This window comes from Schistocerca serialis, chromosome 9 (assembly GCF_023864345.2).
Source record: "Schistocerca serialis cubense isolate TAMUIC-IGC-003099 chromosome 9, iqSchSeri2.2, whole genome shotgun sequence".
Taxonomy (NCBI): domain Eukaryota; kingdom Metazoa; phylum Arthropoda; class Insecta; order Orthoptera; family Acrididae; genus Schistocerca; species Schistocerca serialis.
In genome coordinates, this window is record NC_064646.1 from 69,141,100 (window position 1) to 69,166,013 (window position 24,914).

The 24,914-nt window shown below is 43.9% G+C and overlaps 1 protein-coding gene across 1 annotated transcript in view; it reads left to right on the plus strand.

The window, feature by feature from the left end:
• The window catches only part of LOC126418825 (phosphoglycerate kinase), a 64,641-nt gene extending 40,160 nt beyond the window's left edge, over positions 1–24,481 (plus strand). The window contains exon 8 of the mRNA XM_050085805.1: positions 24,190–24,481. Coding sequence (XP_049941762.1) covers positions 24,190–24,230 — 41 coding nt within the window. The 3' untranslated portion in view covers positions 24,231–24,481. The remainder of the gene's footprint in view (positions 1–24,189) is intronic.
• The last annotated feature ends 433 nt before the right edge of the window (positions 24,482–24,914 follow it).

Consider the following 24,914-nt stretch of genomic DNA (forward strand, 5'->3'; position numbering starts at 1 on the left):
TTTTCTTGCAGCCAAAGTTGACTGGTTTGGACAAGAAATAAGAAGTTCAATTACCTTTCTAAAAAAAAGTTATGTTCTGTTCTTAACCCAAACAGAAAGGAAATGAAGTGTATAATGTCATCTAAGGTTACAATTATTGTTTCAGGCAATAAAATATAAAAAATAGGATAAATATTAAAAAATATTTGTGGGAGACTTGTCATATGCTGGCAGAGGTCGTACGTTAGTAGAATTTGCAGAGAACAACATGGTGACACTTTCTTCTAGAAGAAAGCAAATATAACATGAACCTAGAAGTGACATTGACTATATTTTACCAAACAAAGAAATTGTTCAGAATGAGACTGTCCTAAATAATCAGAATGCACAGTTTTCACAGCTGGTATTTGTGTCATTACTGATATTTGTTTCATGGGCATTAGACCACAATCCAGTACACATTTCTCTGCCGAATGTTTATTTTGTCTTTCAATGCTGTGGACGTCAAAGGGTTTAATGACTCCGAAAACAGTTCAGACTTTTAAAAGCTCAGCAAGCCAAACTGTTTAAAGGAATCAACACATCACATCGGTCAATTCGTGATTTCACCAGACTGCTGCCTAAGACAAGGAGTCATACTAATGAATGCTAAGGAACTCATTGTGGGAAGAGTTGGCACTCTTTATTTCACACTAAGGCGCACAACTTCTATAATTTCAGTTCTTCTGCTTGTTACAGATCAAACCAGTGAAGTACTTAGGAAACACTGTACTGATACAGCGTTTAAATCAGCGAGAAAGGTGCACGAATATTTGGACTCTGCAAAGGCCCACCACTTGCCACATCAGGAGTATGTAAAATCCTTTACACTCACGGCCAAGTGTACATAGGAACTACAAAAATAAGCATTAATACCCCCTTTAAGGTACATGAGATCAGTTGTCACCTAGACAGGACAGATAAATCAGCAGTAAGCAGATAATAAACGAGGACCAGGAAACCACCAAATTCGTTTCTCTGACACTGTAGTTTCAGCAAGATCTAATAGTTACCACACTAGAATGTGCAGAGCGCCCATAGAAATACAGGATCATAGAAAGAATTTCAAAAGAAAAGGAGAATTGAAATTAGATGAGTTGTGTATCTTAATGCTAAATAAAACTCAGTGCCAACTCTTTCCCACTACAAGGTCCATGGCATATGTCAGTGTGACTGCGATCTTAGGCAGTGTTCTGACGATGTCATGACCCAAACATTGTGTTGCGTTGATAGCTGTAAATAGTTCAGCTTTCTAAGTTAATTACTCTTGACCTGCTTTGAGTCACTAAAGCCTGTGATGATGTCGCCAGCATTGGAAGACGAAACGTTAGGCAGATGCTTTGGACCACAGCCTAATGCCCATAAAACGAACATCAACAGTGTCCTAAATAATATTTAAGTTGCAAGGGTCAGACTAGTAAGGCACAGAGTAATAGTAGATACGAAGCTAGAGTTAGTTTTCATTAGTTTTCAGCCAGAAAATCGGAAATATATGGTATGCTGACCTAAGAGTAACGGAATTAGGTAGTGTAGTGATTTTATACATTAGATTCTCATTTAGAAGGGCAGTGTACCTGTACAACCATCCACATTTAGATTTTTCATGTATTTCATAAGTCACTTTACATAAATTATGAGAGGATACCTTTGAAAAACACAAGGATGTTTCCATGTCCCATTCTTCCCCATCATTGTCAAATTGCCTGTCTGTTGATAGAACTGAGAACCTTCGTCACTTAAGTTAGAGAAGTGTACCAGATTAAATTGAGCAACAAGTTAAGTATCTTGGAAAATATCAGTTACATACTTAAAGAAAGAGGTGATTAATTTATGTAGCAAACGGATTGAAAACAATAATAATATGAAAAAACAAAATGAAAACATTCAATAAATGTTTGTGCAGTACCAAGATAAATGTGAAATTTACACTGTTAACGAGGAAAATGACATTTCTAGAAATGATGCCAGTCACTATGTCACTAGAAGTCGTTAAAGCTGGAGGCAAGTACTAAAGGAACATACAAAACTGTTTACAGAATTTCTGTGAAATCCCCAAAACGGTAACAGTGCTGTAATTGCTCTGCTGCTTTCCGAGAACAGACATGGATAAGACATAAAAATCTACAAGCTTCTGTGTAATATAGTTGTCTTCTATGAGAAGACTGGTTTTGCTGCAGCTCTCCACACTAGTCTGTCCTGTGCAACACTCTATACATCTTTGCCTAACTACTGCAATTTGACCCCCCTGCGGATTCGGGGGTTAGAATAGGCCCGCGGTATTCCTGCCTGTCGTAAGAGGCGACTAAAAGGAGTCTCCAACGTTTCGGCCTTATGTGATGGTCCCCTCTCGGGTTTGACCTCCATCTTTCAAAATTTATCCGAAGAGCGAGCCAATTGGGGAAGGGCGCCTTACATGGTGCACTGTTTCCGTCGTGCAATTAGACCTTTAGCCGGATTTCTCGTCGTTGCAATGGTGTCCCGCTCATTTCGATCTCTTGGGCGATTACCACGCTGCACTCTGCAGTGTTTCTTTTAACTGCGACGACGACCTTGGCCATTTTTGCACCTAAGATCCAGCACGGTAGCCAGTCCGTTGTGGTGGGGCCGCCATGTACCCTCTTGGTTGTAGCCCCCTGACAACACAGGGATCGCTCTACTGATGCCTGCGCCGTTAACTCCCCACGTATGCCAAGGAGTAGATGCCCATCTCCTTGGGGCATCAGGACTCCCGGCAATGGCCGTCCTGCCAGGTGGCTATTGCTGCGGCTGGGTGGCGCCCGTGGGGAGGGCCCTTGGTCGGAGTAGGTGGCATCAGGGCGGATGACCCGCAATGAAGCGTGGTACATCATCTCTCGCTGGCGGCCAGCCGCCAGCAGTCTCTAAGCGTTCTCGGGCTCAATTTAATGCTGAAAAGTACAATCCGAAAACGTTCCCCTCTCTGGCCACGCCGTGGGAGGAACGTAAATCTCAGGATGGCAGTAGCACTTATTCGCCCCGATTCTTAGTTTGTACGAGAGCTGATGGGGAGTCTTTTCTCTCAACAAAGCCTCAGTTCTTCGTCGAGCATTTAGAGGACAAGTTTGGGGAGGTGGAGGGCTTGTCAAAAATGCGCTCTGGATCGGTCCTGATCCAAACGGCATCCTCTGCCCAGTCACGACGGTTACTTGCTTGTGACAAGTTGGGGGATGTTGCTGTTACGATCACACCGCATAAGAGTTTAAATATGGTCCAGGGAGTTATTTACCATAAGGACCTTCTTTTGCAGTCTGATGACGAGCTGCGCGCCAACTTAGAGCGCAGAGGTGTACATTTCGTCCGGCGCGTTCATCGGGGTCCGAAGGAAAATCAGATAGCTACCGGTGCCTTCATCTTGGCCTTCGAGGGTGATACGTTACCGGAAAAGGTCAAGGTGATGGTCTACCGATGTGACGTCAGGCCCTATATTCCTCCCCCGATGCGGTGCTTCAAGTGCTGGAAGTTTGGCCATATGTCTTCCCGCTGCACTTCCAGCCTCACATGTCGAGATTGTGGACGCCCGTCTCATCCCGATACTCCATGTGCCCCGCCTCCCATCTGTGTCAACTGCGGGGAGCACCATTCACCTTGCTCGCCAGACTGCAGAATCTTCCAGAAAGAACGCAAAATCATGGAATATAAGACCCTGGACCGACTGACTTATACTGAGGCCAGGCGGAAATACGACCGATTACATCCAGTGCGAATGACGTCATCCTACGCTGCCGCTACAACACCTGTGCTCGCCCCATCAGTTTCACGACTTCCAGCCAGCTCGATAACCAGTAAGACTCCTCCTGCCCCCTTGCCAGTGGGGGGCTCTACCCACCGGGTTGCTCCTGCGCCACCTACCTCAGGGGCAACACCATCCCCCCCATCAGGGACGTCCGTCCCTGCTTCTAAGCCGGAGAAGTGTCCAACTTCTTCGGCTTCTCACACTCGCAAGGGGTCCCTCGGGTCCCTCCCTTCCCAGGTTTCCACCAGTGGGAAGGCTGACGACCGCCAGTGGCGTAAGTGCCCGCAATCAGCTGGTCTACGGGCTTCACGATCCTCCTCAGTCCCGGAGACTGAATCGGTGACGCCCTCCCAGCCAGTTAAACCCAAGGAGCAGCGTGAGAAATCAAAGAAGAAGAGCTCTAAGCCCAAGGAACTCGCGGTGGCAGCCACCCCACCGCCACCTTACAGCTCTGCGTCTGAGGACGAGGTGGAGATCCTGGCGTCCGCTGAGGACCTAGAACTCGCCAGTCCCTCAGACGCCATGGATAACACTAGCACGGGTGCTCAATCGGAGGCAGCAGGTGACCCAGCGGCGTAATCTGCCTTCCCCGTCCCGTCACGCCTTTCTCAGCCATGGACAATACCATCCTCCAGTGGAACTGCAGCGGTTTCTTCCACCATCTCGCTGAGCTCCGCCAACTTATCAGCCTTCACCCTTTCTTCTGCATTGCTCTCCAGGAAACTTGGTTTCCAGCAATGCGAACCCCCGCCCTCCGTGGGTATCGGGGTTATTATAAGAACCGAGCAGCTTATGAAAGGGTGTCTGGTGGCGTCTGCATATATGTCCTTCACACTCTGCACAGCGAGTCTGTCCCTCTCCAGACGCCTTTAGAGGCTGTCGCTGTACGCGTGTGGACGCCACAGGCTGTTACCGTCTGCAGTCTTTACATTCCACCGGATGGTGATGTCTTGCAGCTTGTCCTGGCTGCACTGGTCGCCCAATTGCCGCCACCTTTCTTGCTATTGGGCGACTTCAACGCCCATAACCCTCTGTGGGGTGGGTCAGTGGCAACAGGTCGAGGCGCCATCGTTGAGCATTTATTGTCGCAGCTCGATCTCTCGCTGTTAAATGATGGTGCCTTCACACACTTCAGTGTGGCGCATGGCACCTACTCCGCCATTGACCTTTCCATCTGTAGCCATAGCCTCTTACCGTCTGTCCAATGGAGTGTGCATGACGACCTGTGTGGTAGTGACCACTTTCCGATCTTTTTGTTACTACCACAGCGCCACTGTTATGGGCGCCCTAGCAGATGGGCTCTGAATAAGGCTGACTGGGACTTGTTCTCCTCCACTGCCGCTTTTGCGCCTCTCTCTACCGATGACATTGATGCGGTGGTTCAATCGGTCACCACCGGCATCGTTACTGCCGCCGAATCTGCCATTCCCCATTCCTGTGGGTCCCCTCGGCGGAAGGCTGTGCCTTGGTGGTCGCCTGAGATCGCTGAAGCGATTAAAGATCGCCGGCGGGCGCTCCAGCGTCACAAGCGACACCCCTCCCTCGACCACCTTCTCGCCTTCAAACGGCTGCGTGCGCGGGCCCGCCTCCTTATCCACCAGGGCAAGAAGGAGTGCTGGGAGCGGTATGTGTCCACGATTGGCCTCCATGTCACTCCCTCGCAGGTCTGGGCCAAGATTCGACGCGTCTACGGCTATCGGACCCCTGCCAGCGTCCCTGCGCTCTCACTGAATGGAGCCGTTTGTACCGACTCCGACGTCATTGTAAATCGCTTAGCAGAGCATTTTGCTAGGAGTTCCGCTTCTGCGAATTACCCCCAGGCCTTCCGCTCCATTAAAGAGCGGCTGGAACGTCGGAGCCTTTCGTTTCGCAGCAACCACCCGGAATCTTACAATGCTCCATTCAGTGAGTGGGAATTTCGCAGTGCCCTAGCTGCTTGCCCTGATACCGCTCCTGGGCCAGATGGCATCCACTGTCGGATGCTGAAACACCTTTCAGTGGACTGCCAGCGGCGCCTTCTCGATCTTTACAACAGTCTTTGGGTCGAGGGGGAGTTTCCGTCGCAATGGCGGGAAGGCATTGTCATCCCCGTTTTGAAACCTGGAAAGAACCCTTTAGAGGTGGACAGCTACCGTCCCATTAGCCTCACCAACGTTCTTTGTAAGTTGCTTGAACGGATGGTGAGCCGGCGCTTGAATTGGGTACTGGAGTCTCGGGGCCTTCTGGCTCCATCTCAGGGTGGGTTCCGTAAAGGCCGCTCCGCCGCCGACAATCTGGTGAGCCTGGAGTCGGCCATCCGTACTGCCTTTTCCCGCCGTCAGCACCTGGTCGCTGTCTTTTTCGACATGCGGAAGGCGTACGATACGACGTGGCGTCATCACATTCTTTCTACGCTCCATGGATGGGGTCTTCGGGGTCCTCTGCCGATTTTTATCCGCAATTTTCTGTCGTGTCGTACCTTCCGCGTGCAAGTCGCGGCCTCGTATAGTTCCTCCCACGTCCAGGAGAACGGTGTGCCACAGGGTTCCGTTTTAAGTGTCTGTCTGTTTTTAATAGCCATTAACGGTCTTGCTGCGGCCGTGGGAAACTCTGTCTCCGCTTCCCTGTATGCTGACGACTTCTGCCTTTATTACAGCTCTCCCAGCATTGCAGCTGTTGAACGTCAGCTACAGGGCGCTATCCGTAAGGCGCAGTCTTGGGCTGTAGCCCATGGGTTTCAGTTTTCGGCAGCCAAGACCCGCGTTATGCATTTCTGCCGGCGCCGAACAGTCCATCCTGAGCCGCGGCTTTATCTTGCCGACGAACTCCTTGCTGTGGTGGAGACCCACAGGTTTTTGGGGGTGGTTTTCGATGCCCGGTTGACTTGGCTGCCTCATATCCGGCAGCTTAAACAGACGTGTTGGCGGCATCTAAACGCTCTGAGATGCTTGAGCCACACCCGCTGGGGCGCCGACCGCTTTACCCTGTTGCGGCTCTACCAGGCGTTAATCCAGTCCCGTCTGGATTATGGGAGCCTGGCTTATGGCTCAGCATCCCCATCTGCGTTACAGGTGCTGGACCCAATTCTCCACAGCGGGATACGCCTTGCCACTGGTGCTTTCCGCACCAGCCCTGTGGACAGCGTACTAGTGGAGGCAGGTGTACCTCCCCTGCGGTTCCGACGCCAACGTTTGCTGGCCGCTTATGCTGCCCATGTTCTAAGCTCGCCCGGGCATCCAAATTATCGTCTCCTGTTCCCGCGATCGGTCGTCCATCTGCCAGATCGTCGGCCCCGGTCTGGTTGTACAATAGCGGTCCGCGTCAAAGAGCTTTTCTCTGGGCTTCAGGTTTTCACTGTTCCACCTACTTTCCGGGCTACTTTGCATACACCCCCATGGTGTGTTCGTCGCCCTTGCCTTCGGCTGGACCTGGCACAGGGCCCGAAGGACTCAGTCCCTCCAGAGGCCTTCCGCCGCCGCTTTTATTCTATCCTGGCCACGTATCAGGGCTCTGGTATTGTCTACACTGACGGTTCGATGGTTGCTGGTCGTGTTGGGTATGCGCTCACTCTAGGGGACCGTTCCGAACAATGTTCCTTGCCGGATGGCTGCAGCGTTTACACTGCTGAACTGGTCGCCATCTTTCGTGCCCTAGAGTATATCCGCTCCTGCTCAGGTGAGTCCTTCATTATCTGTAGCGATTCCCTGAGCGGTTTACGAGTTCTCGACCAGTGTTTCCCTCGTTCTCGTTTGGTGATGGCTATCCACGAGTCTCTGCATACTCTCGCCTGTTGCGGCCGCTCTGTGGTCTTTGTATGGACCCCCGGTCATGTCGGTATCCCGGGTAACGAACATGTTGACCGCCTGGCGAAAGAGGCCACCAGCAAGCCATCTCTGGACCTTGGCCTCCCTGAGACTGATTTGCGGGCAGTCTTCCGCCGCAAAATCTTGGCGCTATGGGACGAGGAATGGCGCGAACTGACAATGTCCAATAAACTCCGTGCTGTCAAGGAGACGACGGCTGTGTGGCGGTCATCCCTGCGAGCCACTCGCAGGGACTCGGTCGTTCTTTGCCGGCTCCGCATTGGCCACTCCTGGCTGACACACAGTTATTTACTGCGCAGGGAGGACCCTCCTGTATGTCTCTGCGGGGCGGCTTTGACAGTGGCCCACATTCTGTTGGCCTGCCCCCTTTTAGCTGTGGTCAGGCAGACATTTGCGCTGCCTGATACGCTCCCTGCCCTTTTAACAGATGACTCCGCTATGGCTGACTTAGTTTTACGTTTTATTCGGGCAGGGGGATTTTATCATTTAATCTGAGTGTTTCTGTTTTATTTTATTGTTTTGTGTTGATTCTGGCCTTTGGCCTATGATTTTACACTGATTTTTCAATGTGTTTCTAAGTGGTTGGCTTTTCCTTTTTTTATTTCTATGGTCGGCCAACCACCGTCATTCTCTATGTGGTTTTCGTTCGTTTTGTCTTGTCTTTGTCTCAGTCTCTCCTGTTCTGTATCGTCTGTGATCTCTTCTGTTCCTCGTTTTTATTCTCTGTGGGTGTCCTTTGTCTTTGGAACAAGGGACCGATGACCATGGCAGTCTGGTCCCTTTAATCCCCCAAACCAACCAACCAACTACTGCAATTTGAACCTGCTTACCGGGTTTTTCCCCACACTTTCCTCCATCACTAAATCCATGATTCTTTGATGCCTTGTAACAAGTTATCATTTCTCCTAATCAAGTAGTCATAAATTTTTCTTCCCAATATGATTCAGTACATCATTATTTATCTGATCTACACATTTAATCTGCAGCAGTCTTCTGCAACACCACATTTCATATTATTCTTTTCTCTTTTTGTGTGCACTTTTTATCAGCCATGTTTCACTTCCGTACAAAGGTTACACGCCTGACAAATACCTTCAGCGAAGTTTCAAAGGGAATGTTAGCCAACTGTGGAATGAAATGGGGTAGAGTAATACATTGTAAAGTGAATGGGGAGCTTTAAGGAATGAAATAGTGCAGACAACAGATGATCAAATGGGCGAAAATACAAAGACCACTAGACATCCTTGGGAAATGCATATTGCAATTTAATTGATAAAGGGAGAGAACTTAAAATTCCAGCAAATGAAACAGGCCAGAGAGAATAAAAAAAATGAGATCAACTAGAACTGCAAAATGGCTAGAGAAGAAATGCAGAACTGTAAAAGCAGCAATGACTATGGGAAAGGTAACATTCATCTGAAGAGTTCAGAGACTGGTTTTCTTTCTGGCATAAAAATGTCAGCACAGTAACTACAGCTGCAGCTTGAGCAAACAACTGTAAAAATGGGTATACATTTGACCAATCAGTTGAGAGCTGTCAGTGTTACGTAGTGGATACGTATGGTTGTAGTATGTCAGTGTTTTCGTTGTTGCAAATCGCAGTGGAGTAATGGACAGAAAATCTCTAAATTAAGTGTTCCAGGCCACGACTTGATTAAAATGCAGAACATGGACAGTTCTTTGGAAAAGGAAATCACAGATATCGAGACTGTCTTATCCATACGAACCTAACACAAAATGATGAAGCTCAGAATACATCTCTGATGGGTCACTAAGATGATGGTAGTGTGAATGTGACTTGTCAGTTGAACCTCATACCAAAGGAGGACTTAACTGAAGTTTCACATGGTTGTTTTCCAATGGAGAGAGGCTATGCAAAGCTTCTGAAGCATTAAAATCACCATCTTATCTTTTCCTCTGTTTTCTGTTAACCCAGTCTTGAAACTTTGGGGATTCACGTGTTATATATTGCCCATAGGAAAATTAAAGATATATTTGGAGAGAAGGAAAATGGCTATATGAATATCAAGAGGTCAGATGGCAAGCCAGTACTAGGCAGTTGAGAGATAGCTTGAAAGATGGGAGGGAGAAGGCAATATTGCAGAAAGGCAAGAAGGAAGTAGATGAAGGTTGGATGGGGGGAGATATGACACTGCAAGAAGAATTTGCCAGTGCACTGAAAGATTAACCGAAACAAGGCACATGGAGCAGGAAATTACTCGGAATTATTGAGATCCTTGGGAGCGGCAGTCATAGCGATTACACCATCTGGTGTGCAAGGTATCTGAGACAAGTGAAATAACCTGAGAATGCTAGAAGAATGCAATAATTACAGCTCCAAAGAAGACAGCTGGTGGCAGGTGTGAATATTACTAAAATATTAGCTTAATAAGGCATGGCTGCAAAATACTGACTTGGATTATTTGTAGGAGAATGGAAAAGTTTGTAGGAACCAAGCTTGGGGAAGATCAGTCTAGGTTCCTGAGAAATTTACGAACACATGAGGTAGTACTGAGCCTGTTATTTACCTTATAGTGCACTTAAAATAAGTTGCAACTTTTGACAATTCAGTACAGAGTGAGTGCAGGGAATCGTAGTTGCCAGCGTGTGCTGGGCATGTCAGTTGGTGGAGATAATTTCACACCTACTTTAGGTCAGAACCGTTAGCTGTCCGCCAGGCAAACATTCTTTGCCAGTAAAGAAACAGTACTGAACAGAGCTGTGAAATCAATCTTTTGTACAGTTATAGTGTAAGTGGAGCAATCCCAAGGGAAGAATTGTCCCTGTCCTCTTTCCCCAGACCTGCAATTGGTACCAGAGCTGACTGAAATGACCATCCCTTCAATCTGTCCTTCCAGTAATCCTTCACAAATCCACGTCTCCTCAACTACCTTTTTGGTATAGCTGACAACTTCAGATCAGTCCTGTGAGGTAACATTTGCAATGGCTTTGTTGCATTTCAACCTCACTGAGTGCAAACTTTGATTTGTTTCTTGCCACATTACCTCTCACCTCTGCCTGATTTAAATGAGCGTGATCTGGAAGGAGCCTGATTACTCTGTGCCCTTTAGCGTTAGCCAGTTTGTCGACCTGGTAGCAGTGCTACACATTCCATTAACTCTGCCTTATTAATTCCAGGTTAAATTTGATCCAGTGGAACATATGTTTGAACCTAGAACAAAATATCTCCTTTCGTCCATTGCATTGTCATAACTTTATCCATCACTACAGAGTGGTATGGCACATTGTCCATCACTGTTGTTGAATTTGGGGAATGTTTTCCAGCAGAACATTAGAAAACCACTCCATGAAAACTTTGGTGTTTATTTCCTCATGATAGTTGCCTAGGTGCCTTGCTTCCTCGAACCGAACAGCAATAAACATTTCCGGTGAAGCCACTAGCAGAGCCAGTGTGAAGGATGATTATCCTGTAACACTTGTCTGACTGTGCTTTAGTCGTTCCTTGTGCTGTGCAGTCAGTCCACCCTTTCCTCAGCATATGGTATACATTAACCAACATCTTATCCACCTACACAATGTTAAAATAAAAAGCTCCTCATGGCATGCAGATATTGGCCTCTCCAGGCCATTATTTCACTTTTGTCAATCATAGATGTCAGAGACAAAAACTTTTCGTGCCAGAACAAACCTTCCAAAGACAATTTCAGAGGACTGCCTACTCCCATTGAACAGCTCTGGTTGTTTGAGGCTGAAAATAATTTTACTTAAAGTGGGGTTTTCCATTCACTGATGATCTTTTCAATGCTTCCATCTTGGTTACCCGCATTTTGTAACTTCTTTTCTTGCCCAAAGTTTCAAGTAAAGAATGGCCTGGTGTTGCTCCATTATTTGCAGTACCGTGGGTCAGTGAACATTAAGCACGGCAACTGTTCTGTCCACCACTCTTGTAGCATCTACAATTGGACCACCAGTATTGCACTAGAGTTCAAAATAATTGTGCATAGAGCATACGAATTTTAAGCTTTGCTGGGGATTGTAATTCCCCTTCCAACACTAGATATCTTCGCAGCCAGTGAATGAATGTGTTCTTGGACATTTGTGAAGCTTGTGCTCAGACATGCTACTCTGTTATTAATGCAGTGCCAACACAATACACTTGTTCACAACATCTAATGATCGCAGAACACAAAATGCCATAAAATACAAACATTGATCATGACAAACATTGATATATTTAATATGTGACACAAAGCGATACTGTTTATCCATGGTGTAGCAGCATGAGTGCTTTACCAGCCAAATCGCTGGCTGTGCGATAGGGAAAGCCAGCTCACCAATGAAATCATGTCCCCTCCAGTGAGCCAAAAGTCGAGTAACAACTAATTTTAAACACATTACAGAAAGCAGACTGAGAAAACCGGAACATTTGTTCATTGGAGACTGCTGTCAACAATGTTGACAAGAATATTCTTTGAATTTCTGAAGGTATTGAGCATAAAACAGAGTTGTTCAAAACTTATACAGAAATCAGACTGCTGTTATTAGAGATGGACATGGACATGTGTAGCAGTGGTTGAGAAGTGAGTGAGAAAGGATTGAAGCCTATCTCTCATGTTATTTACTCTGCACATTGAGCAAGCAGTAAAGGAAACCAAAGAGAAACTTAGAAATAGAATTAAAGTTGGGGTAGAAGAAATGATAACTTAGGTGTTTGTAGCTGAAATTCTATTACTGGCAGATGGTGAAGGACCTGTAAGGTCAGTTGAGTGGATTGTATAGGGTATAAAAAGAGGTTATAAGCTGGATGTCAACAAAAGCAGAAACTGGTGATGAAATATAGAAGATCTAAATCAGGTGATGCTGAGCAACTTAGTTAAGGAACTAAATAAGACAAAAGTAGTAGAAGAGTGTAGCTACTTGTGTAGCAATTTAACATGACGACAGTTAAAGTTGAGAGGATGTAAAATCCAGGGCTAAGGTTTAGATTCAGGACCATGGCAATCAGTGGTGTTTCTTTACTGCTCATAGGTTGGGACTGTTGGTTTTGTGTAGCCAGTGGGCTGGTATTTTCATGTAACCAATCACATGTGAGAGAAGAGGCAATTTATTTCCTTCTCTTGTTTGATATTGTAAGAAATATTTGACACATTTTTTTTTAATGTGTCATGATTTAAGAGAGGAAGTTAGATTGAGACCTAATAGGAAAATTGAAATTGCTGTGAGTGAAAAGAGCATCATTATATATTTATAGTCTTGGTTGTCACAAATATTTGACTGTTTCTTTGACTGTATTAAGACTTACAAGGTTGTAGTGTAATGGCCTGAAAATGTGACAATGTTTCATCATCTCTTACTTCAAAACATGTCTTCTGTCACTGCTCTTTCATTGGAAGTGTAGAACCAGCAGTTGACAAATTCCCTTTCATTTCTATGATGCCTCACAGTGAGTGCTGATGATAATACTACTTGAAACACATGTGTGTGTGCCACTGGCACTGAGCTATACTTTCACCAAAATGCAGATGCAATAGCAAGAGAAGCATTTCTGAAAGAGAGAAATTTAGCATTGAATATAAATTTGTGTTAGGAAGTCTTTTCTGGTGGTATATGTCTGGTGTATAAGTGAAACATGCATGATACAATTCATACAAGAACAGAAGTAAAAAAATCCTGGCAGATTAAAACTATGTACTGGGCCAAAACTTGAAGTCGGGGGGACCATTACCTTTCATGGGCAAGTGCTCCACTGACTGAGCTACCCAAGCATGACTCGCAACATGTCCTCACATCTGTACTTCTGCCAGCACCACGTCTCCTACCTTCCAAACTTCTGTTTCAAGTTCTGCAAACCTTGCAGGACAAGCACTTCTGGAAGAAATTGCAGATACTTTGCTTAGCCACAGCCAGGGGGGAGAAGAATAGAAGCTTCTGAAATGTGATACTTAATAATACTGAAGATGTAGATCCAATAACTGACAGAGGTTCTGTATTGATTTGTGTAGAAAAGAATTTACAGAAGCTGTTAGTTACAACAAAGATTTGGTTGATAGTTTACATTCTGAGGTATCAAGGAATGGTCAATTTGTCCATGGAGAAAAGTGTTGGGATGATGGGAAAGGGAGGAAGTAAATTGTAGAGAGAAACAAAGACATAATTGTAGTGAGCAATAGAGGTTGAAGTAGTTCTGCAGAGGTAAAGATGCTTTCACAAGATAGATTGGCATGGAGGGCTGTTTCAAACCAGTCTTTGGACCAACAAGGAGGAGGATGACAAAGAGCAAGAGACACTGTGACAGGAAACCTAAGTTAGTCAGTCTGGCAGAAATCTTCAATTGTCATGTCTTAATTTCTTCATTGTAGGTTCATCATTGTGAATGGTTTGCACTGTTATCGTGTTTCATGATTGCATCTTCAGATCCCATTTGTACAAAAATCTTTATTGCATTTCAGTGCATTTAATACAACTCTCGCACAGAGATTCATTACAGAAGTGTGTTTCTTTGCAACTCTGTTATTAGTGTAGGATGAGAACTACTTTCTCAGATGAGTTTTAGGACTTGACTGTGAATGTTTCAACAGTTAACTCTATTCTAATATATTCTCTGTGTGGGTTTTAGCAGTTGATTGGAGATAGTAGGTTGTCATCTGGGGATACCAGTACCAGAATTTCGTGTAGCGTAAGAAAACAAACTAGGACAGTATTTTGAAAAGGATAGACTGCTGCTCACCATATAGTGGAGATGTTGAGTCGCAGGTGGGCGCAACAAAAAGAATACTAAACAAGTGAGCTTTCAGCCAAAAGACCTTATTCTGACTCAGACAAAACGCACTCTTGCACACATGCATACGCGCGTGCGCCCACACACACAACCACTGCCTCTGTCTGATGAGGCCAGACTGCAAGCAGCAATACTTGATGGGAGAAGCTGCAGTGTGGTTGGTGAGGGTAAGGAGGAGGTTGGGGTAGGGAGGGAAAGCAGGGTAGGGGTGGAGGATGGTAAAGTGCTGGCTGTGGGAGCATGCGGGGTCGAGGTGGGGAGAGAGTAGGGAAGCTAAGCACAGCCAGGAGGTAAGATGGGGTGGGGGGGGGGAGGGGGAGGATAGAAAGACAGTAGGTGCATTGGTGGAATAGAAGGCTGTGTAGTGCTAAGAGTGGGAACAGGGAAGGGGATAGTAGATGAAGAACAGGGGCTATTGAAGGTTGAGGGCGGGAGAGTTACAGAAATGTTGGATATATTGCAGGGAGAGTTCCCACTTGTACAATTCAGATGGCACAGGCTGTGAAGCAGTCATTGAAATGAGTAATGTTGTTTTGGGACATTGTGTTGGACAGCATGCTCAGCAACTGGGTGGTCCTGCTGTTTCTGGGCCACAGTTTGCCGGTGGCAATTCATGTGGACAGACAGCTTGTTGGTTGTTGTGCCCATGTGCAATGCAGCACTGTGGTTGCAGCTTAGCTTGTAGATCATGTGATTGGTTTCATGAGTAGTCCTGGCTTTGATAGGATAGGCAACACTTGTGACTGGATTGGAATAAGTGGTGGGAGGATGTATGGGACAGGTCTTGCAGCTAGGTTTATTACAGAAATATGTGCCATGAAGCAAAAGGTTGGGAGCAGGGGTATGCAGGAAAGAATGAGGATATTGTGTAGGCTCAGTGGGTGGTGGAATACCCCTATAGGAGGGATGGGAAGGATAGTGGGTAGGACATCCCTCATATCACGGCACAATGAGAGGTAGCTGAAACACTGGCAGTGAATGTGATTCAGTTGCTCTAGCCCTGGGTGGTACTGACTCACGAGGGGAATGCTCCTCTATGACTGGATGGTGGAAATTTGGGAGGTGGTGAGTGATTGGAGAGACAAGGCACAGGAGATCTGTTTTTGTACAAAGTTAGGAGGGTAATTACAGTATGTGAAGGCCTCAGTGAGACACTAGGTGTATTTTGATGGCCATGTGTGGCTAGTAGGCTGTATGGAATGGGTGTGCAATGGGTGGCAACTGTTGACACAGAGAATTTGCTGGTGGTTTGTAGGTTTGGTAGGTTTCATATGGGCAGAGATACTGATATAGCTGTATTTGAGGAAGAGCTAAACATCTAGGAAGGGGGCTTGTTGTGTTGAGGAGGACCAGCTGAATTGAATGGGGAAGGTGGTGTTAAGGTTCTGGAGGAATGTGGATAGTGTGTCCTCACCCGTGATCCAGATCATGAAGATATCATCAGTTAATCTGAGCCAGGTGAAGGATTCCGGATTCTGGCTGAATAGGAAGGATTCCTCTATACCACCCATGAACAGGTTGCCATTGGGTGGTATCACGATGGTGCCCCTTGCTGCAGTACCCCAGGTTTGTTTGTAGGTGATGCTTTCGAAGGAGAAGTAAATGTGGGTGAGGATGTAGTTAATCATGGTAACCAGGAAGGAGGTTGTAGGTTTAGAATCCTTCAGGTGTTGGGCAAGGTAGTGTTCAAAAGCAGAGCTAGTTACATGGCTGCTTTCACAGTGGCCTGGCCCCTGATGGACTACGATAAGCCTGTGACAGGATTGGAATAGTAAATGCTGGGTGGGTGGATTGGGCAGGTTTTGCACCTGGGCATTCCACTGGCATATGTTCTTTGTGGTAAGGGGCTGGGATTGGGAGTGGCATAGGGATGGTCTAGGATGTTGTGGAGGTTGGGTGGTCGACAGAAGATGACTTTAGGAGGGATGGGAAGTATCTCTAGTAGGATGTCCCTCATTTCAAGGCATGATGATTGGTAATCAAAGCTCTGGCAAGGATGTGGTTCACTTGTTCCAATCCAGCATGGTACTGAGTGATGGAGATACTCTTTTGTGGCTGGTTATTGGGATGGTGGGAGGATGGTGGTTGTGAGGGGTATAAAATTTCAAACAAACAATAATGATTTGTAAACATTGATGGTCAAACACTTAAGTTAACACAGTCTAAAATTTCTTGCAGTCCAGCTGGATGAAAAATTAAAATGGAGTCAACATGTAGCTAAACTGATCAACAAGCTTAGTTCAGCTTGGTTTGTTCTTAGAAGTACCTCTCATTGTGTTGTCTAAAGAGAAGGGGCCTGCTTAATTTTGCATACTGTCGCTCCTTATTGCATTGTGGAATTGTCTTCTGGAGCGGTGCAACCAAATTAAATGAAGTATTTATCAGAAGCAGAAACAGTTATAGCATTGTGTAACGTAGATAACCAAACATCTTGTGGGTCTCTTTATCTTGGAATTCTTAGTCACTTTCCATCATAATTAACTGCTTATTGATTTTTTTGTTGCTGATAATAATCAGTTTCAGTTGAACTGTAGTTTTTGCACGGTTAAAATAAGGCACAAAAATGATTTTCATGTATGTTTTGCCTCCCTGTCTGTGGTTCACAGTGGAGTTATGTACTATGGTGCAAAGGTATTCAACAAGCTCCCATCTTCCATATTTTTCCATATTTTTCTTTCTTCTACACACACACACACACACACACACACACACACACACACAATTTGCCTGTATGTTCTGGCTAATCTCAGAAACTACTGTAGGAATTTTTATATGGTTCTCACAAATACATAGACTGCTTAATGAGGAAGGTTTTCAAATATAAATATAAACATTTCAAGCAAAAGGGCTGAACTATGATGATTGTCAATTAAGTTGTGCTTCCTGAGAACTTTCCTGCAGTGCACTGCTTTAATTATTTGTCATGAGAGTGATGATATTCAGTTACCTACCATTGTTCTCTGAATTTTAATAACAACTCCACACAGTGGTGTGTAAACAAACTTACCTCTATGCCAGACAAGTTGTCTGGCAGTACACACGTTGTGCTACCCTTAAAAACCTGGGGTGGGTTGCTAGTCTAACATAAAGCAAGATATTAGGACTTCCAATCAGTTCAGAAGAAAATTAAAGCTGTTCTTCCTACAAATTATATGAATAAGTAGATTCAAAAATTGAAAAGTTGTTAGCTACAAGGCAAGTAGCATTGTTCATTGTAAATCTGCTTTACAAATAGTAATATACTGTGAACTGTACTCAACTTACATAAGTGGGTAACTATGTTTTTTGAAAAATATTAATGTAATAAAGTAAATATTCAGCTTCTAGTAGGAGATAAAGTGCAGTTATTTAGTATAAATGAGTTAACAGCTTTTTTCAAAGTAGCAGCTCCCTTGCTAAATTATTTGATCAAATTTAGCTGGCATAATCACGAAAAATGTTAACCAGTGCAGTGGTAGTTTAATACAATATACAGATAGTTCCAGTAATTTGCTAGTCTTTCATTAATGTATATATTGACACATTCCACATCCTTGAAGACTGCCGTGCCAGCAATAATTACACAAAGCCACAGGTGTAATGCACTTGTGGCAGCCACCAAGTCTGTCATTGCTACAAAGTTTTTCATGGCAGAGTCCTTGCATAAAACTTTCTTGGTTTACTTGCCGTGTCAAATTCTGGTAAAATTCAAAGTTTTCGATGGTATCCATCATCATCTTTGTCATGGACTAAAACTGACTGTTGTGTGATGGCATTCTGATGTAATTGTGCAGTATTATTTAATTTGGCCTTGATGCATATAACCATGACATATATTATGTAGCCATTATTGACGGTCAAGATAGTTTACGTGTGATTTGTCAAGTAATTAGGACACTCACTCATCTTATACAAAAAGTATAAAGTTAACTTGAAACTATGGGAACTGTATGCCCACTCCTTCCAAAAATGTGCATGGTTGTTGAAGTATTGTTGTAATACATGTAAGTATAGGTATTACTGCTTTTATTAATACTCTAGAAACCTGTCCTGCTGACTTCCCAATCCTGAGCATCCCAGTATCATACACTCGAGACCTGAAAGTTCATCTGGGCAAGCTCCACACACCAGAGGTGCCAATCTTTTCATTCTCTAGATTTCGTGGGTCCCAACATCATGAAAGTTGTTGATGTTTAGTGTTGGACTTTTGCATAGTGTTGGCCCTTTGTTTGAAGAACTACATTTCTTTCCAGTACTAAGCTTCTCACTTGTTGAACGACTATAGCCTTAATTATAATGGATATTCAAAAAGAAACAAGCTGGAGGCATGATTACAGAACCCAGTACCTGTATGTTAGAAGTATTGACCCTGGCTGTTGAGACACCTGCCCCACTGTGACACAAGGCAGTAACTGGCTGTCTCATAAAATTCCCGGTGCTGCGATGTTAACCAGTTCCGCACATACAGCTGGACGTCATCGTCAGAGGTGAGTTGTTTGCCCCTCAGAGCCTTTTTAAGGGAACTAAAAATGGCGTAATTACAGGGGGAGAGGTCCAGACTGTATGGAGGGTGGCCGAGAACCTTCCATTTGAATTTCTGCAGATTGCCACGACTGAGTTGGCCGTATAAGGCTTTGCATTGAATGACCCCACAGGTGAGATTGCCTGGTCGTTTTGACTTGATTGCTTGGTGAGGGGTGGTCAAGCTCTGCAAGTAACACTGTTGTCCTGTGCTGCAGGAAGTGTCAGAAGGGGGCCATCTCGGTCAAAGAACAACAACAGCATAGGGGCAAACGATTCACCTCGGACCACAACGTCCAGCTGTATGTGTGGAACTGGTTAAAATCACAACCCCAGGAATTCTATGAGACAGCCATTCACCACCTTGTCACAGTGGGACAAGTGTCTCAACAGCCAATGTCAATACTTCTAACATTCAGGTACTGGTTTCTGAAATTATGCCTCCAGTTAGTTCCGTTTGATCGCCCCTTATATAATGTAACTGGATGAACAAAAATATCTACTTACCAAGCAGGGGCAGGAGAAAACACACACAAAAGTTAGCAAAACATGGAAGCTTTCGGAGGCAGTGGCTTCTTCTGATGAAAAGATTGAAGGGGGAGGAATAAGGATTAAGGGAAATGGCTGATGAGATTTAGAAAATTGGGAGGCTTATGGAACAGGTGCCCAGAACCATGAGTTAGAGAGACTTACTGAATGGGATGAGAAGGAAATACTAATTGTTGTGGACTTCATCAGAAGAGATTTGAAAACCTAAGAGTTTAAAGGTGGAAGATAGATTGATACGTAAGACAGAGGTTACTGATGAAATATCAAGAGTTAATAAGAGCAGAAAGCTAAGTCCATAATATGTGGTAGAGATGGAGGTGGGGAAAACACGGGTCACAAAATAAAGATACAGAATATTAAAAGGAAATGAAAAAAGAAATAGTTAATGTGAAGAAATGCTAAAACTGAAGAAATTAATGTAAATTAAGGCTAGGTGGGTTGAGAGGACTAAGGACATGTTGTAACGGCAGTTCCCACATGCAGGGTTTTGAGAAACTGGTGTCTCGGAGGAGAATCAAAATGGCATGTGTGGTGAAACATGCACCAAGGTCACGAATGTCATGTTGAGCATGCATGTTATGCAACAGGATATTGTGTGTTGCCAGTATACACCCTCTGCCCGTTCATCCTAGCTGTTAACTTGGTGATAGTCATACCAATGTAGAAGACCAAACTGGTAAACATGGTTTTAGTTACCAGTTAATTTTTTGTGATTTTGACTGGTAAGAACCAATCCTCTAACGAAGGATATTACTGTATCCCGCTTTTGCAGAATAATACTGCAGCAACAAAACATGAAAAAAAAAAGAAAATAAGACTTGAGTCGCAAAGGAAATGCGCCATATACAACAACAAAACACTGTGCTCATACAAGCGTCTGCCAACCAAAGTGTGTCAAAGGCTTTAGGAAGAATATGCAGTGCTTCCTAACAACAAATTGCCTCCGATGAGCTTGACGTGACAGCTGTTTACATTAGATTCATTTGAGCAGTTGCGGGCGGGCTCTTGCGCGTGCGCAGTTGAGTCGCGTGTGACTAGTACCTTCTCCCGCTTCTGGCTACAGATGTGTGGCTTGGCGTCACTGTCTAAATTGCTCCTGTTCGGAAATCGTAGATCCGGGGCTGATGCACAGAGCAGTCTGAATAGAAGTGGGGAGGTAGGTAGTCTCCACGTGACCTATATTTACGTTTAGTGATTTTGCTGTTTCCTCTTCGGTTATTGCTCTCACTTTAAGTGAAAACAAAAAGGATTTCTGTGGCTGGTAGCTATCAAATGAATTAAAATACGTTTGCATAATTACATAAGGCTAAAATATGTTGTTAGTTTCAGGTTTTATTTCCACCTTTCTGACAGTCAAGCATTAATCGCCTTGCAGAACAATGACGTCTGTTTGCTAAAGAGATTTGGCTTTTATTAATCTTTTGCGCTGAGGCAGTCAATGTATTTGAAACGAAGTGTTTAATTTCACGCTATTGCCTAGTTTCAGCTGTTCGCTGCATTCCTAGTGCCCATTTTCCATCTTCTAGCTCGTATGGCATTATGCCATAATAATGAACCAAACATGAGATAGTAGAGTACTGGTAGTCAAGAAAATTTACATCCGAATCTGGACATTTGATTGTGTACTTTAAGCCGAATTATGCATTTTAGTATGGTTCGTGAAATTCCGATGCTCTTGAAGTATCCTTTGATGTCTTGTTTCTTTTATGACATAATGCAAGATCTTTTAATGTTTTACATGTACGAACATGCAGGCTTCCTGCGTCATCGTAGCTGCGCAGGCGCAGTGACGCCTGTTATCTGGCGCTCTCTGGCAACTGCCGAAACGAACCAATTTCTAGCAGGTCACGGGAAAATTTGCAAATGATGGTTTGAATAGCGTTACTTTCAAAGTAAATTTCCTTTTACGCAAGATGAACTATGTGCGAGAACGTACGATGAATTTCTTAAATTACAGAGCGTTTGACTCTCATTCAAAAATCAACTCTTTGAGGACGACCATCTAGAAGAATTTTGAGCCAGAAGGTGAGACATTTACGTCGTTATTAAAAATTTTACTGGCACGTTGTGTGATATTTCTTAAAGTGTAAAGTGCGCAAAAAGATCAGCATTATATGTGGAAGCTTAGCTTCTCTTGCAGCTTTGTAATCTTAGAGACGAATACTATTTGTGAAAGCTTTGTTTCTCTTGTAGCAACACTGTCTATTAATTTCCACCATTAACTTTTCTTTTTTGTGTGTTCGCGCTACTTAAGAATGATCTTGCTATTGGTTGACTACATCACGTGTCCTATGCTGTCATTAGCTGGTGAGATCACGTGACATGAGCTATGACTGGCTCACAAAAGTGCATCGCAATCTCGATTTCATTGCTTCGGAAAGTAACATGCAGTGTTTTGTGGAATTGGAATTTATACCTCCGTAACACGAAAAAATGCAGCATACATGTTGTTGCACATCAAAGATCTTTCCAAAACGTGCTTATTTCCCCCCTGGGTTTCATTTTCTAAAGTGCCGGCAAATTCTACGTCTGTGTAGAAAACCATAAACATTCTAAGGATTGATAAGTTTTACAGTGCCGAGGAAAAGTATACTGTCACTTAACATGGAAAAAGTGTATTTTCAACTGGGAGAAAGTGTATTTTCAACCGGGAAATCCGGGAGAAATTGGGGAATTTTTTTTCCTTGTCCATGTATACACCCTGTGGTAGGAAGTGTCGTAGAATGGACATCATTTCAGAACATATTTTAGGAAGTCATAGCCTTGTTGAAGTAAAACCTCAGGCATTTCACAAGCACTAACACCTCAAACCATGAACTTATTACACCACCCAAACCACACACTCCCACCTCCCACATTCTACCTTGTTCCTAAGCTCCAAAAACTCAATCACCCCAGCAATCCCTGTGCATGACACTAGCTGTTTTTGCACCCTAAAACAAAGCCCTGGCAATACCATAGTTGCTGGCTTCAAAGCACCCACTGAACGTATATCTGCCTTAGTTGAGCAACACATGCAACCTATAGTACAAAGACTTCCTTCGTGCATTAAAGATGCCAACCATTTCCCAGATCATCTAAAATGTGTGCCCATCCTGCTCCCATCGCACACCTTGCTGTTCATCATTGATGCCACCTCCCTCTATACCAACATCCCCATGTACATGGTGTTTCTGCCTGCTGCTGAACATTACTTCAACCTGCGCCAGCCGGATTCCAAACATGACATCCTTCCTGCTCACCTTAACCAACTTTATACTTAACAGTTTACCTTTGACTGGCACACAAACAAATCAGGAGTGCTGCCATGGGTACCAGGATGTTTTCTTCCATTGCCACCCTTTCCATGGGTCACTTGGAGGGGGCTTTCCCTGGTTTGTGTTAGATACATTGATGACATCATTGCCATATGGACTCAAGGTGAGGCTGACCTGTTCAATTGTTTAGAATCTCTAAATACATTCTCTTGATGAAATTTCATGTGGTCCTATTCCAGGTCCCATTCCACTTTCCTTGATGTTGATCACTTCCTCACTGAGGGTCAGCTCACACTTTTGTTCAAATCAAACTTTCTAAAAAACAACATACTTACATTTTGAGAGCTGCCATCCTTTCCATGTCAAATGTCTCCTCTCCCCCATACAACTTTAGCATTTAAAGCAAACATATTATTTGTTCAGATTCAGATGTTTTACAATAATACACCACCATTCTCACCTCAGCCTTCACTGGGCTTAATTACCCCACAAGCCTAGATCATAAGCAGATTTGCCAGGCCATCATGTGCAATACTGGTGCTGCTGATTCCTCTAAAATACAACTCAGAAACACACCTCTTGTCACTCAGTACTATCCTGGTCTTGAATGTGTTAATCAGCTTCTTCAACAGGGCTATAATTTTCTAAAATCATACCCTGAAATGACATCCATTCTGTCAGAGACTTTGTGCACCACTTAGAATAGCTTTTTGTGGTCCCCAGTCTCTGCAGTATCATGGTAAGACCCTGTGCTGCTTCTGCACCCATTTCCCCACTGTTATGGCTCCTGCCCCTGTGACTTTCCCTGCTGTAAGACTTGTCCTATGCACCATCTTACTGGCATTTATACCAGCCATGTAACTGGCAAAACATACACTATCACAAGGAGAGTAACCTGTGAAACGACACATGATGTGGTGGACCAGCTGTGTTACGTAAACACGTTTGGCCTTCTACTTTGGTATGACTACCACAGATAGGATTAATGGGCATAAGCACAGGGTGTGTACACAGGCGGCACCATATCCCGTTGCAGAGCGTGTGCCGTTTGGTTTGTCCACTACCTCGCTTTCCAGTACTAGTTTTTGAAAGCTCTGCACATGGGAATTGGTGTTAAAACATGTTCTTGTTTCTCACCATTCACCTGGGCTTAATTTACCTTAATTTCTTCAGTCTCAGCATTTTTTCTCAGAAACTCAAGCTCTTATTAACTCTTGCACAGTGTTTTGTCAGTAGTATCTGTCTTGCTTATTACTCCATCTTCAATCTTTAAGCTCTCAGGTATTCAAATCTCGGCCTTCAGGGTGACTTTTCCATAATTTTCCCTTTTCCTGAATCTCGCCATCCTTTTCCCTCATCGCTGTTCCTTATTTTTCAACCCTTCCATCAGGAAGAGGAGCCACTGACTTTGAAAGGGTGCACATATCATTAACTTGTGTATGTGTTTTCTCCTGCTGCCATTTGGTGAATAGATGTTTTTGTCTTTCCTATTATATTTTCAAAAATTTATTATTGTTGTTGATATACTAAGCCTCAATTATGCATTTATGAGGCTTTCATTTCTCGTTACAGGTAAAGTTCTTCCTGGTGTAGCTGCTCTTTCAGATGCGTAACTTTGTAAACTGCCAGGTATTATATGGATGGATGTTAATGTCTGTGACTGACTGGATATGTCTGTCATAAAGTGAGTTACATGAGCAGTCTTAACTGTTGTCGTAAATTGTTCTTCATAGGAGCATATACAATGACCTTTAAATGTTCAAAAAGAATCGTAAAAGAGAATCTTAGTGTATGTGTTGTGTTTGTGTCAAATTTTAAGTTATTAAATAAAACTGATGTTATAGAAATAAATGAAATAACTATCCTTAGAGGCACTTCAATTGCACCTTTCCCTGTATGTGTAAGTTGTTACAAGTAACTTAAAATTAGCAGAAACTGCATTTGTACTGAGTACTATAAACATTAGTTGAATATGTTGAAACCTATTATATAAGGGCAATTAATATGGATTGCTTGCATTTTTTTTTTAAATTAAAAATGAGTTGAGCTCTTTAAAATACAAACATGAATACCATATTACAACCCACAAATTGTAATAAGTTATGAATACGGAGAGGAAAAAATCTCTTTATTTTATGGCCAATTTTTGTGTTATTTTCACAGAATTTTGGTATTAGTTCCTGGTTTATTTTTAAAGAACCATATACTTTTTATTTAGTCTTATTTCATTGTTTTACAGTGTTATGCTGAAAATGATAAAAAAACCTATCAGTTACTTCATAATTATGTGCACTGTA